The sequence below is a fragment of the Lampris incognitus genome, chromosome 4, assembly GCF_029633865.1.
Source record: "Lampris incognitus isolate fLamInc1 chromosome 4, fLamInc1.hap2, whole genome shotgun sequence".
In the NCBI taxonomy this organism is placed as follows: Eukaryota; Metazoa; Chordata; class Actinopteri; order Lampriformes; family Lampridae; genus Lampris; species Lampris incognitus.
In genome coordinates, this window is record NC_079214.1 from 17,413,500 (window position 1) to 17,426,871 (window position 13,372).

A 13,372-nucleotide genomic window follows, 5' to 3' on the forward strand; every position below is an offset into this window, starting at 1 on the left:
GGATGTCCGAGCTCCTCACCCTCTCTCTAAGGCTGAGCCCAGACACCCTACGGAGTAAACTCATATCAGCCTCTTCTATCCATGATCCCACCTTTTCGGTCACTACCCAAAGCTCATGACCATAGGTGAGGGTTGGAACTATGATTGACTGGTAAATTGAGAGTTTTGCCTCCCGGCTCAGCTCCCTCTTCACCACAATGGTCCGGTACAATGTCCGCATTACTGCTGATGCTGCACCAATCCGCCTGTCAATTTCCCGCTCCATCCTACCCTCACTCATAAACAAGACCCTGAGATACTTGAACTCCTTCACTTGAGGCAACAACTCATCCCCAACCTGGAGGGAGCAATCAACCATTTTTCGGTACAGAACCATGGCCTCAGAGTTGGAGGTGCCGACTCTCATCCTGGCCATTTCACACTCAGCTGCAAACCGCCCCAGTGCATGCTGGAGATCGTGTTCAGATGAAGCCAACAAAATCACATCATCTGCAGAGAGCAGAGATGCAATTCTGAGGTTCCCCAAACGGACACTCCTCACCTTGGCTGCGCCTTGAGATCCTGACCATGACCATCACAAACAGAATCGGAGACAAGGGACAACCTTGGCAGAGTCCGATACCTACCGAAAACGTCTTTGACTTTATGCTGAGAATACGGACACAACTCTCACTTTGGTTGTACAAGGACCAGATGGCTTGTGGCAACTGCCCCGGTACCCCATACTCCCGCAGTACCCCCCACAGAGTGCCGCGGGGTACACGGTCATAAGCCTTCTCCAAGTCCACAAAACACATGTAGGCTGGCGGGTCAAACTCCCATGCCTCCCTTAGCACTTCTACAAGGGTAAAGAGTTGGCCAGGATGGAATCTGCATCCCGGATCCGAGGTTCGACAATCAGTCGGCGCCTTAGGGTAGACTTTCCCAGGGAGGCTGAGCAGTGTGACGCCCCGATAATGGAGTACACCCTCCGGGCCCCTACAGGAGGGTGTACATACACAGGGAGGTATCGGGAAGATGTTTTCAGTAGGAGGGCTGCCAACTAAACGAAAAGTGTTTTGGCGAGCCGGCGTGGAAGAATGAGTCGAGAGGCAGAGATCTCTTTTTAATCGCGACTCCCGTGCCCCATACACCGCACAGCCCCGGGAATGCTCGTTTATTCACACCGGCCAGAACGAACCAGAACTGACAACGTAACGACCCCCCCCCTCCCCAAGTGGCGACATCAGTCCCAGTCACGGTCCTACAGTCAGATAGTCAGTAAACAGCCTCCTACTTTAGTTTGAGTCGAAACCCCAAAACAACAACACAAGAATAACCACAACATGAACACCACGTCACTTAAGCAACATTTTAAATCTAACATTAACAGTCCCATCAGCCATTGCGCTCCCCCCCCCCCCGCGCGCAGAATCGCCGACACAGATCGACCGCCTCCCCCGGTCGCTACAATATGACGTCATTGTTTTGTTTGTAAGGCGCGTGTGTAGCAGATTTGGAATACAGTGTTTACTCACTTTATTATTAAAAATGTACATTCCACGCAGCCCTAGCCCCACTGTTTCAAATAAAGGTATGCATTTTTGTTTTGTTTTTTGTTTTGCTTTGTTTTGCTTTGTTTTGTTTTGTTTTGTTTTTTGCGTTTGTACGTTAGGAAAACTTAGGCATACTGTTGGGTCGCAACAAATACCTGCAGACACTGCGGCCCCGAGGCCTGGAGTTTGACACCCCTGGTCTAAGACGTTAACAGCCACCTGCCACTACTGGGAGGCTGCATCTACCACTAGGGGGAGCTGCAGCCTCCCAGCCCCCCACTTCACGCTCTAACGTGTACACAGGGTAGACTAATGACAAAGTCAGGGGCATGTGAGTAATTAGACACAGGTGAGGGTAATCGAGGAGGCGGGAAACGCTTGAGAGCAGTAACTTAAGAAAGAGGCCGTGACGTTACATGTACACAACAGCGACCCCCAATCAAAATAGTTTAATGAGAATCAGGACAATTTGTTGAATCACACATTCTTTTGTTGCATGAATAAACAAGTAAAAAAAAACCAAACAACAATATCTGCATTTCCGCTTCCATGGAGAGGCTATAGTGCCACGTTTCAGTTGTGTGTGTGTCTGTGTGTGTGTCTGTGTGTGTGTGTCTGTATGCCATGGCCTCCATGTTAGGTCTGTCAGCTGTAGGATGGTTTCTAGACTCACTTGGCCACCATGCTGTATGGAGTCGAGCTGTCTTGCTGACGTACCACAGCTATAAATGACTTGCCCAGAGTGACAGGAGGCGACAGGTTGCACATGCCAGATTTTGGTTTGCTGGTGTGTCCAGATAAAGTTTACTCTGCCCGAGGAGCTGCTGTTCATGACAGCTGCCGTAATTACCCACTTTCTACAGGTAATACCAGCTTTCCCTTGGAGGATATTTATCTCCTGCTCTGGGCTTTTTTGCCAAACTTCACTTGTTTTCTTTGGTCAGGGAAAGTCAGACCCCCGTTAGTCTCTGCACCACAGCAGCTTATTGATATAGCTCAAGACCTCACACTGCACCCTGCCTTGAATGATGATGCAGGAAAACAAGTCCCCCAATTTCTGAGATCTCCCAAAGATGTAAAGATGCATGCTGACAACCTTTCTACTAGTTGCAGGAACTTATTGCAACATTATGTGTATTGTTTTGTTTTTTTACAGATGGGAGTGAATACGGTGTTTTATTCTCCGAGCTGGAGAGAGAAGAGTATATGTGGTCCAGTTACCTGACAGTCCTGCATATATTTCAACCCACTCCCATCATGCACTGTTGTTGCAACTGCTTCCTTCTGATTTAAGGTCCTCCATAAATTGTGTAGGTGGCAGGATAGGAAGTCATTCATTAGCACAATGCAATAATAGGCTTTCAGAAGGGGGTCAGCGACATGTTTTGCATCATCATCAATGTGATAACTTCAAAATAACCACCTGCATTTCTCCGTGAAGTGCATCTGCTGTGTATTACTCATGTCACACAAGTGATCATTCATATGACAGTTGTGTCAAAGAGTGTAATTGATGATAGTGTGGAGAAATTAGCTCATGCAGTTGGGGCAATTCAACAAAACATGTGGTGTGAGGCACCACCACCCCCCTAATGTCCAACCCAGGTTTACACCAAATCACCCAAAAGTAACACAGGCCACAGGTGGAGCAGGTCCCGTGGATTGGTAAAAGTAGTATTGAGATTATGCCTATAGTGAAGATGTAATATATCCTCTGAGTTTTATTAACTGCCTCAGTATGGAGTCATGCATAGATACATATAGGTACCCACGACGTGATCAAGAACACAAAGAACAGGTAAAAGGCAGGGACACCGCAAAGAGGAAAAACACCGTAAAAGTAAACTGGAGAAAACAGAATGACATAAAACAGATTGAAATGCCATTGCAGTCTGTATGTCCCAATCCAGCCCGCTTCAGTCAAGTTTAGGCTTTAAACGTATAGTAAATATAGTAAACCCACTTCTAGGTTCAACCTAAATACACTGTAAACCGCTTCTGGAAGGTGGAGGGGGAAACATTTAAAAATAGTATTTGGTTATTTTTGCAATTGATGGATTACTCTATCTGTTCTCAAAGTGAATTGTTGGCAGGATTTCCACCCCCCAAAATAATAGATTTGGTGTTAATCTCCGATGCCCAGAGTCCTCTTTCCCAGGGGTCCGCCAGGGTTAAACTCTGTTCTCTATACTCTGCCTTGCCAAAGGCTGCATGCGGCGTTATTAAAAAGAAATATTGCTTCATAAAACCCCCACCGTGCTGCAGTCGTGATTCCCTTTAATGCAGATGGTTGCTTGAGTGTGTGTCCATGAGGGGGAAATAGGATTTTTTTTTTCATCTGCCCTCTGATTACTACAGCAATTAGCGTTTGCCATGTGAACCTGCGGCCCTCTGTGTCTGGGAGCATGTAAGAGTCATGGGACAGAGATATTTTCACCCATACTGCCAGTTTGAACGTTGTACTTCTCTGACTCACGAGTCTGAATGACACTGGTGAAGGGTGGTCTCCTAAGAGGTAGTATAGGTGGTGGTAGATGGAGGTCATAAAAGCAGGGGCCACCTCCACCAGTCATTTGCAATGCAATTTGCAATCAAATGGCTCTGCAGTGGCCATCTGGACACGAGCACACTGTGGTAAATATGAGCAAAGGACGCTGTACCCTTGGAGGTCTGCTGCCTTTTGTATTATTGAACTGAAAAATATTTATTTAAGGTGTTGATTTCAGGCACTGACTGCATGTCACAAGACAAGTCATTTTCAGTATAACTCTTAGCTTTATGCTCAGTAGCTTTCTGATATGAGCTTATGAACTTTTACCCCCCTTTACCTCAAAGACTCCCCTATTTTCTTTATATTATAACACAGCTTTTTTTGGTCATTATACTTTTGACGGTGTTAATTTGTTTTTTAACGATATACTTTCACTACAACGTCCATGGAATATTATTTACCATACACTTCATGAACTTCAACCCCCCCCCCCCAAAAAAAGAAGTTGCAGCTGCATGTCTCATTGAAGTGATTTAATTGTGTAAAGCTTACAGTTTAACGGGGGGGGGGGTAGTTTTACAAAGGGTGAATTTTTGTCAATTTGTTTAACAAGGGAGATGTCACCCTTTGAATATGCCCCCCCCCGGGGGGCTGCGTGACCCGTCCAATAGGAAACTATTACACAGCCGAACACACAAATTTGGTGGCGACTGTCGCGCTCTGCGCCGCAGCACATTCAGCGTCCTGGACGAGCGCAAATCCGGTAGGTGGCAGTGATCGTTCTCAGGTAGGGAAGGCGGCGTGGGGGGGGGGGGGGAGTCTTGTTCCTCTTGCACAAGCGCCCTCATGTTGCGTGCAGTCTGGAAACCTGACGCGGAGAGGGAGCAGAGGAGTCAGACAGCGGCAATAGTGTGTGTGTGTTTGTGTGTGTGTGTGTGTGTGTGACAGAGTTGCCGCAGATTCCGAAGTACCGAGGGGGGGACCGACTGCAACTCCCCCCGGCGAGGAGGCGCAGTGCTCTGCCGGACGGTAAAGCGGATCGGGAGACGCTTGCCTCTGCTTTTGGGAGAGAGCCGCGCGTTTGGCGGAAAGATTTCGGACGCTGGCTTGACGGGGAACAACTGGAAGTAACTACCTAAAATTGGACTTTTGAGCGATGCGCTGTCAGCATGGCCAAGTGGTTCAAGGAGCACCTGGGATTCAAAACTACCAAAGCACCCCCTCCGGCGCCTCCAAAGCCGGACTACAGACACTGTCACACCGGTGTGCCCGGCACGCCCGGCTACCAACAGCCGACCTCCGGGGCCACCTATCCGAGCCCCGCACAGCCGGACATACTTGCTGCTTACAAACTCCAGAAGGAGCTGGACTTCGAAGACCCGTACACACCAGGTGGAAACATTTCCTTCGGGCCGAGCCTGAACACGCTCGGGTCCCCGGACATAAAGTACGTGTCGCCGAAGCACCGGCTCATCAAGGTGGAAACCATCGAGAAGAGCAGCCCGGCGCCGGGCGGCAGCGTTACAACGGTGACCCAAGCTGTTGCTGTCGGAAGTGTCATTAAATCCCCAACTTCGCCCCCGTCGGACCACGAGAACAAAGAAAAGGTGGGTTGAAGTTGGTTTGGGCGACATATTTCGCTTTTTTTGGGGGGGGGGGGGGGACTCTCCAGACTTAAAATCTGTCGTACCTTGTACCGTAGCACAAGTTTGCGGCGACCGTAACCCCGGCTCTGCGCATGCGCAACATTACTTGGAGAGCCCAGTCGATAGGTAGGATGTAATGTAAAAAGTGCACGACTGACTTGTCTAGGAAGGGGAATTTTTTGGGGAAATAAATTGTATGCAACGGGTAGCAAGTGTGACCTCGGTTTTCCCTACAGCACAAAACACGATTTTCCAGCGGAACACTTAACCCGTCCAGATAAACAGAAATGAATGGTTGGAACCGGCAGAACTCGTTCTCACCAAATTGCAACGGCGGTCCGGTATATTACGACATCCCTCGTCTAATAATCAGCCTAGTTGAACACCTCGAGATAGGTTTGTCAGTCAGGAGCGAGTCTAGCAGCATGTTCCGACGTCCAATTTCAGGATCCATTTTTTTTATTTCATCATGTGATTATTGCGCCTAACTTTCTAAAAAAAGTGCCAGCTGCTGAACCACGTCAGACAAATGAATACTTGGCATGAGTTTATTTATAACCAGGTCAGTGCAAATCAAGTGCCTTTAAAAAAGAAAGAAAGAAGGAACTCATAATGGCACAGGAGAAACAGCTCCTGGTTAGTTCTGCTAGAGACAAGCCTCCGTCTTTGCTGTGCTCTCTGTAGTAAAACACACACAAACCCCATTCCTCCACTTGTTGGAAACTTGTGTACACTGTCTATACCACCAGAAGGTGTGTTACGCTCTCGTCAGCATGAGGAAAATGTGGAGACGGGGGGGGGGCGGGGGCGGGGTGCTTGTAGACAGTTTCCGTCAAGACAAGTGCCCCGGAGCGCGCTGCCATGTCAGGCTCCTCAGGAATTCACGCACGCTCACCACGTCGGTTCGTTTTAGAGCAACGCGAGGCGCTCAGATGTCAGCGAGGTTAAGGGCGCGTATCGACGGTGATCCTGCTCTGGAATGCGTCAGCGTCTTCCGGTGCGTGTCTCGTGCACGGGAGGGGCGGGGCGGGGGGGAGTCTCCATGAAGTGTGAAAACGCATACCGCGCACCGATACTTCCTGTTTGTCCTCGATGACACTCGTGTGTGTGTGGCGCTCCGCCGCCGTCGAGCAACTCGGCGACGCCGCATCTCATTTACAGTTGTTGTACACTAGTTAGCGAAGCCTCCAGGCTACTTCCTCCTCTTCTTGTACATCCACACCTGTTGTGCGAGAGGTGTGGTCCGTTCCTGTAGTACTCTTCAGGTTGACCTATCAAGTCGGGGGATGTTTTGTGTTACGTGTGTGACGTGTTACAAAGGGGGTTGACGTGTGAAAGGGATGTTCACATTTTGAGGCTCTGTTCTGCCTTGATAGAACAAGCTGTAACTGTGCTGTAACTTATGCCCCAGGTTATGCCCTCAGCGCAGAGACCAGAAACCCTCTTAGGCTCATGCAGCACATCTTTTGGAGTTGTTTTCCTTTCTTCCACAGTCGAGCTTGCAGATGTCTTCAGCAGCCCAGATGTGCGCATGTTTAAACTCATCTCATCTAGTGTGTCAATGTATCGGATTAACAATGAGGAAATGAGGGATCCGGAATGCCGCGTTTTCACTCAGTCACTGCTGCTGGTTAGCTAATTAAATGGATTATAGCTGTCTCCTGTTAATTAAGACTTATTTGGATCTCTGAAGTCAATTAGACACGATGCGGCCAAACAGAGGGATACACTTGCCTCTGCGTCACTCTTGGTCACAATTTTTTTTTGCCACTTTGTGTTGTCATTGTGTTCTTCTAACGAATTGTATTGTTACAGTGAAACGTGTTCTCTGCATTTAACCCATCCTATTGTATAGGAGCAGTGGGCAGCTGCAGCATCCAGGGACCAACTCCAGTTCGTTCTCTTATTTTCTTGGCCAGGAGCACAGGAAGGAGGATTGTTAACCCTAAAATGCAGGTCTTTTTGATGATTTGCACATATCGGTTAGCAGACATACAGATTATTCTGTGGCATGGTTAAAAGATGCCACGCCTGCTAATGTGCAGGGGGATTTTTGGACATGCTACATCATTACTGGTAACGAGGGCTAAAACAATATATTGGGAGAAGGCTTAAAAGTGTCGACGATAACTGCAGTCGTATGGGGTGTATTGGTAAGATGAGAAGCATAATGCAGTTATGAAAAGCCTGCTTCCCCGTGAGACGGTTGGGTCGCCAGGCAACTCTGTATCCCTTGATCCTTAGGAAAACACTTGCATGTGTAAGTGTCATCAGGCAAAGCACATGTTCCCGTTGGAGCCATTGTCCGGAGTCGTGGAGAATGCAGTTGGGGAAATCACAAGTGAAATGTGATCGGTCCAACGCAGGAGAGCTGACGAGCTCTTTTCATTTAGAGGATGCGGTCCCTGAAAGTTGTGTTAACCATCAATTTCAAGTAATCACTATCTCTTGAGTACTCTTGATTTGGCTTTAGTTTCACTTGTCAGTGGGAGAATTTCTCATTTGTAAACTAAATACCTGAGATGAGTCAGCTTTCCGCTCAGGAGCCTACCGTTCATTCAAGACGACGTGGTTCGTGTGAACAGCCAGACGCTTTAGGTGTGAACTCACGTGACGATTACCATTTGTCTCGACGCCAGAGAGTTTCCCTCGTTTTTCTGACGCACCCTGTGATAATTGTTTTGCAAGTCCTTGTTTGAGGCTTTCTCCAGGCGAGGATTTCTGAAATTTCTGCACTGTGCTTTTGCAGTTATGGTTGCATGCACACACACATACACACACTATTCTATCTCACACAGACACACACACACACACACACACACTGTCCCGCTGCTGTCTGTGTGAGGGTAGTGTGCATCTTTTAGGCACTGTATATGAATACCTATTTTACCTACGATTTTCAAAAAATATGGCCGACACTGTCAAGCGAGTTGAAGGTTCAAGGACGTTTTTTTCTTTTTTTTTTTATACCTCGATGCAGAAAGTAAGAAACACAACAAGTCGGGTAAACTTTAAATGTAATAAAGACTCAACTGGGACTTTAATCAGAGGCTGTGTGGATTTTATGGGGCTTTCCGTAACGATTCAGGAAAGACATCTACATCGATTCCCCCCCCCTTTTGTCCCTAATTGTACCCGTCCAATTACCCCCCTCTTCTGAGCTGAGCCGTCTCGGTGGCTGCTCCACCCCTCTGCTGATCCGGGGAGGGCTGCAGACTACCACACGCCTCCTCCGATACATGTGGAGTCGCCAGCTGCTTCTTTTCACCTGACAGTGAGGAGTTTCGCCAGGGGGACGTAGCGTGTGGGAGGATCACGTCATTCCGCCCAGTTCCCCCCCACCCCCAAATAGGTGCCCCGACTGATCAGAGGAGGCGCTAGTGCAGTGACCAGGATACCCACATCCGGCTTCCCATTTGCAGACATGGCCAATTGTGTCTCTAGGGATGCCCGACAAAGCCGGAGTCAACATGGGGATTCAAACTGGTGATCCCTGTGTTGGTAGGCAACGGAATAGACCACCACGCCACCCGGACACCCCGAAAGGCATCTACATAGTCAAACATGCACACAGACACACAAACGAGACACACCTACACATGCCGCCGCAGCACCTAATAGACACTACACTGTAACACTGTTGTGTTACTAATGCGCTGAGCCAAGTGCTGACTGATGAGAAACGGCAAAGAGCACACAAGTGTCTTAACAGCAGTGCCAAGCTGCATTGATGTTTTAATTACTTGACTCATGGATGCTAATTATATAACTGCTTATCTAATACCTGAAATGCCAATAGCAGTGTCAAGTGGTGGTTTTTTTCTCCTAATCTCAGCGCTCCAAAGCACTTCATTTGCCATTCATGCTGCCTCAGTGGGAAACAGCCAATATAAGGGAGTTGTCCCATACTTGCTGATATTATATAGACGACCGAAATCCAGAACGTATTCTGCTAAAAAAAAAACCAAAAAAACTGGCCTTCCAAAATTACATTTTGTTCTGTCTGAATAAAAAAAAGAAGAAGAGTGATTTCATCTTTGAAGGTTAGGTTTTTTTCCAGCAACAATTTTAGTTTGGCCTACGGCTCATAGCGCTGTGTGCTCTGCTGGGATTTAATTTTTTTTACGCCAGTTCTCATTGCTCAGAAAAAGCTGTCAGTTCGAATTGAAGTTTGAAGTTCGTCAGTTTGAATCCCTGTGTTACCTCCGGCTTGGTAGGGCGTCCCTGCTGACACAATTGGCCGTGTCTGCGGGTGGGAAGCCGGATGTGGGTATGTGTCCTGGTCGCTGCACTAGCGCCTCCTCTGGTCGGTCGGGGCGCCTGTTCGGAGGTGGGGGATAACTCGGGGGAATAGCGTGATCCTCCCACGCACTACATCCCCCTGGCAAAACTCCTGACTGTCAGGTGAAAGTGGCTGGCGACGCCACATGTATCGGACAACATGAGCTCACAGAAATACGTGAAATGACCACGACCTCTTAACACTCGCATGATGTGGTGGTGGCACGTAATGTGTTAAAATTACATGCTGGCACCATGGAAACATTGCCAGTGAAAAGTCAGTTAGGATCCCTTGTCGTCAATTTTATTTTATTGTCATTTGATTGGCTGTATTATAGTGCCTATAACCCTGAATTGTGTGTGATATAACTCATTTTGATGTAATGAGGTTAGGGTTAGTGTTTTTAGAGAACAGAAAAATTGTGACTAAGGCACTATAATAAATTCAGTCAAATGACAATAAAAATAACTAAATAAATTTCTGTTAACTAGACAATATTAAACACCGCTCATTGCATGATGTCGTTGAATCAGGGAATTCATGTGTCCAGCATGACAAAGGATCCTAATTGGCTTTCCATTGGCATTGTTTCCGTGGTGGCGGCACGGTGGCTCAGTGGTTAGCGCGGTCGCCTCACAGTAAGAAGGTCCTGGGTTTGAGCCCCGGGATAGTTCAACCTTGGGGGTCATCCCTGGTCATCCTGTGTGGAGTTTACATGTTCTCCCCGTGTCTACGTGGTTCTCCTCCCACAGTCCAAAAACATGTAGGTCAGGTGAATCGGCAGTACTAAATTGTCCCTAGGTATGAATGTGTGTGGGTGTGTGTGTGTATGTCGGCCCTGTGTGACAGTCTGGTGGCCTGTCCAGGGTGTCCCCCCCCTGCCACCCAATGACTGCTGGGATAGGATGGATGGATGTTTCCGTGGTGCCTGCATGTAATTTTAACACATTACGTGCCGCCACCACGTCATGCGAGTGTTAAGAGGTCGTGGTCATTTCAGGTATTTCTGTGAGATCAGGTTGGTGTTGGAGGAGGCATGTCATCCGGGGAGGGCTGCATCAGCAGAGGGGGTGGAGCAACGACCGGGACGGCTTGGAAGAGTGGGGTAATTGGCTGGATACAACTGGGGAGAAAAAGGGGGGGGGGAGTGTGAGTTTATTCAAATTGGGGTCTTATCTTGGCAACAAACTCTATGGAAATTATGGAAGAGGTGGCAGAATTCAAAAGTTTTTACTGTACTGTAGGTTACTGCTGTACACAGGGAGGGATTGTTGGTAGCACAGGGAGGGATTGTTGGTTTGTTTGTTTCCCAGGCAAGGCTTTGCATCTTGTTTATAATGAAGCCGGGACCTTCATGGTAGAGTGAGTTGAGATAGATGATCAATTATCAACCTGCCTTGGCCCTAATTAAAGGCCTCATCTCGGCGCTCATCGCTGTACTCCGCTCCAACCCAACTTCTCTCAAGGACGTCTGAAAGTGATGACAGACTCCGCTCCGAAACGGGTAAACAAAAACAGCGGCGTGGAGCTAACAGGCCGCAAAGACCTTGTGAAATTCAAATTGTCATCATCAATATCACTCTGTGCTGCTGCCAAACCAGAGTTCTAACCCGACTTCCTTCAGGGCTCAAGGTCCCCTGACTCGGTGATCCTATAAACTGGCTTATTTATCTACACAAGCATGCCGTCAGATCATGAGCACAGAAAGGCTGTCGTACAGCCAACAGAGGCATCTGTGTCGACAGTAATGTTCCCATGCTTTCCTTTTTTTTTTTCATCCCGTACCGCGTACCTTTTTTTTTTTTTGTTTTTTGGCCCTGCTCAGCAATCCTCGACACACTCACGTGCGGAGTGACATTTGAGCATTTGAAATTATTGTGTTGTTCGTCGAAAGGCCTTGTTTCCTCGTAAACTCTCAGCGGGTTGTGAGAGTAAAACGCTCCTGTTGTTGGGTGTCGGATGTGCGGCGATGCAGTATGCACAGCTGCCCATGCCACTGTTATTTAGTCTGCGTCTGAGACGCGCTCCCTTTGGACTAGCCCGTCTCTAAATCCAATTTTCATCATCTCATGTTTTAATTGCTTTTTTTTTTTTTATATCGCAAGCGAAAATGTTCAAAATAATGTGTTGACTGACGTGTTGTGTTTTCTGGCGGGGAGGGGGTTGCACTTGTTGAAAATGAATGCCACAAGTGGGTATCAGCCGCTCTGCGACGTCAAATCACGTTTCTGAAAATAGAATCGGAAAGAAAACCCTTCGGGAGGCGATCATGGGGCCGTCAGGCAGAGGCCTTCAAGAGGCAGTTGTGTGCTACCAGCTAATAGCCAGAGCAGCAGGTTTGGGTGAGGTAGGTGGTTGTGTGGGTGGGAGGGATGCTGGATAAAGGGGAAAAAAATGCATGTATTTTTTGCACGTATCAAAGTGTGTATATAAAGGTGGTGCCATGTTAAACGTATCTATTGCTTTTATTTCTTCGCTACCTATGTTGCCTTTTGTGTACCATCTGTTGTGGTCTTTTGTTGTCTGACTGAACGCAGCCCCTCTCACTGATTGTGATGCACTGCATTTCATAAAGGAGCTGAATTATGACCCCTTCGAAGATGCAGCCGTCCAAGTGTGGGTAAATCAGGCCTTCTTGACTCGACTAGCCTGCGGTTTATTACCAGCGGAGCAAACTTCCTATCGGTCTCATTCGTCCCGTATCTCCGAGTCTGCTGAGTGTTTCAAGCTGGCATCCCAGACGTCAGGGGGGATATTATTAGTGCGTCCTGCTGGCCTTTTGTGTTCTCCCTCGCTCCCTCGTCTCTGCCCGTAATAACAAAAGTCTGAAGCGCGGTTGTCAGTATCGTCAAGGTCGCTGACAAATGCTCTTCAGAGAATGGATGAACACATCCGAGTGCGTCGTTTCTTTTTTTTTCTTTTTTTCTGGCGGGCCCTCATAATTGCACTTCCGTTCCCACCTGTATCAAATAGAGGATAGCGAAAGCTGATAGCTTGCCCAGTTAAATACCGGAGCAGTGCAGGAAGTGCAGTTGCACCTCCCCATAAATACATTTTTGTTTTCTTGCGGTTTACTGAGTGAGGATGACAGCACTGGACGCAGCCTGCAATCAGACTAAAACTGCCTATTGTCCCATTTGAAAGACTTTTCTTTTTTTTTTGACATGCCATACTGGAGGATATTTCCAAGCAGAATACAAATTATGAATAATGGGTGGTTGGAGGGGGCCAAGTTACCAATATGGACAAGCCAATCAGAGTAATTTCTCGCGGCGATGGCAATATGCTAGACATACTGAGACTGTTGACAGATGTGTGAAAGTTGTTCTAGAGTATGCTTGTTACCGTCTTCCAGTATTTTGCATGACCCAGTTGTTGTTTCATCATGCATGATTCATTATGAGACAGTGTTACAGTC

At 47.7% G+C, this 13,372-nt stretch overlaps 1 protein-coding gene across 2 annotated transcripts in view; it reads left to right on the forward strand.

Annotated features, from left to right (window-relative positions):
• The first annotated feature begins 4,906 nt into the window (after window positions 1–4,906).
• LOC130111413 (SH2 domain-containing adapter protein F-like) overlaps window positions 4,907–13,372 on the forward strand; it is a 144,429-nt gene continuing 135,963 nt past the window's right edge. For both annotated transcript variants that reach the window (XM_056278595.1, XM_056278596.1), the window contains exon 1: window positions 4,907–5,633. In XM_056278595.1, coding sequence (XP_056134570.1) covers window positions 5,196–5,633 — 438 coding nt within the window. In that variant the 5' untranslated portion in view covers window positions 4,907–5,195. The remainder of the gene's footprint in view (window positions 5,634–13,372) is intronic.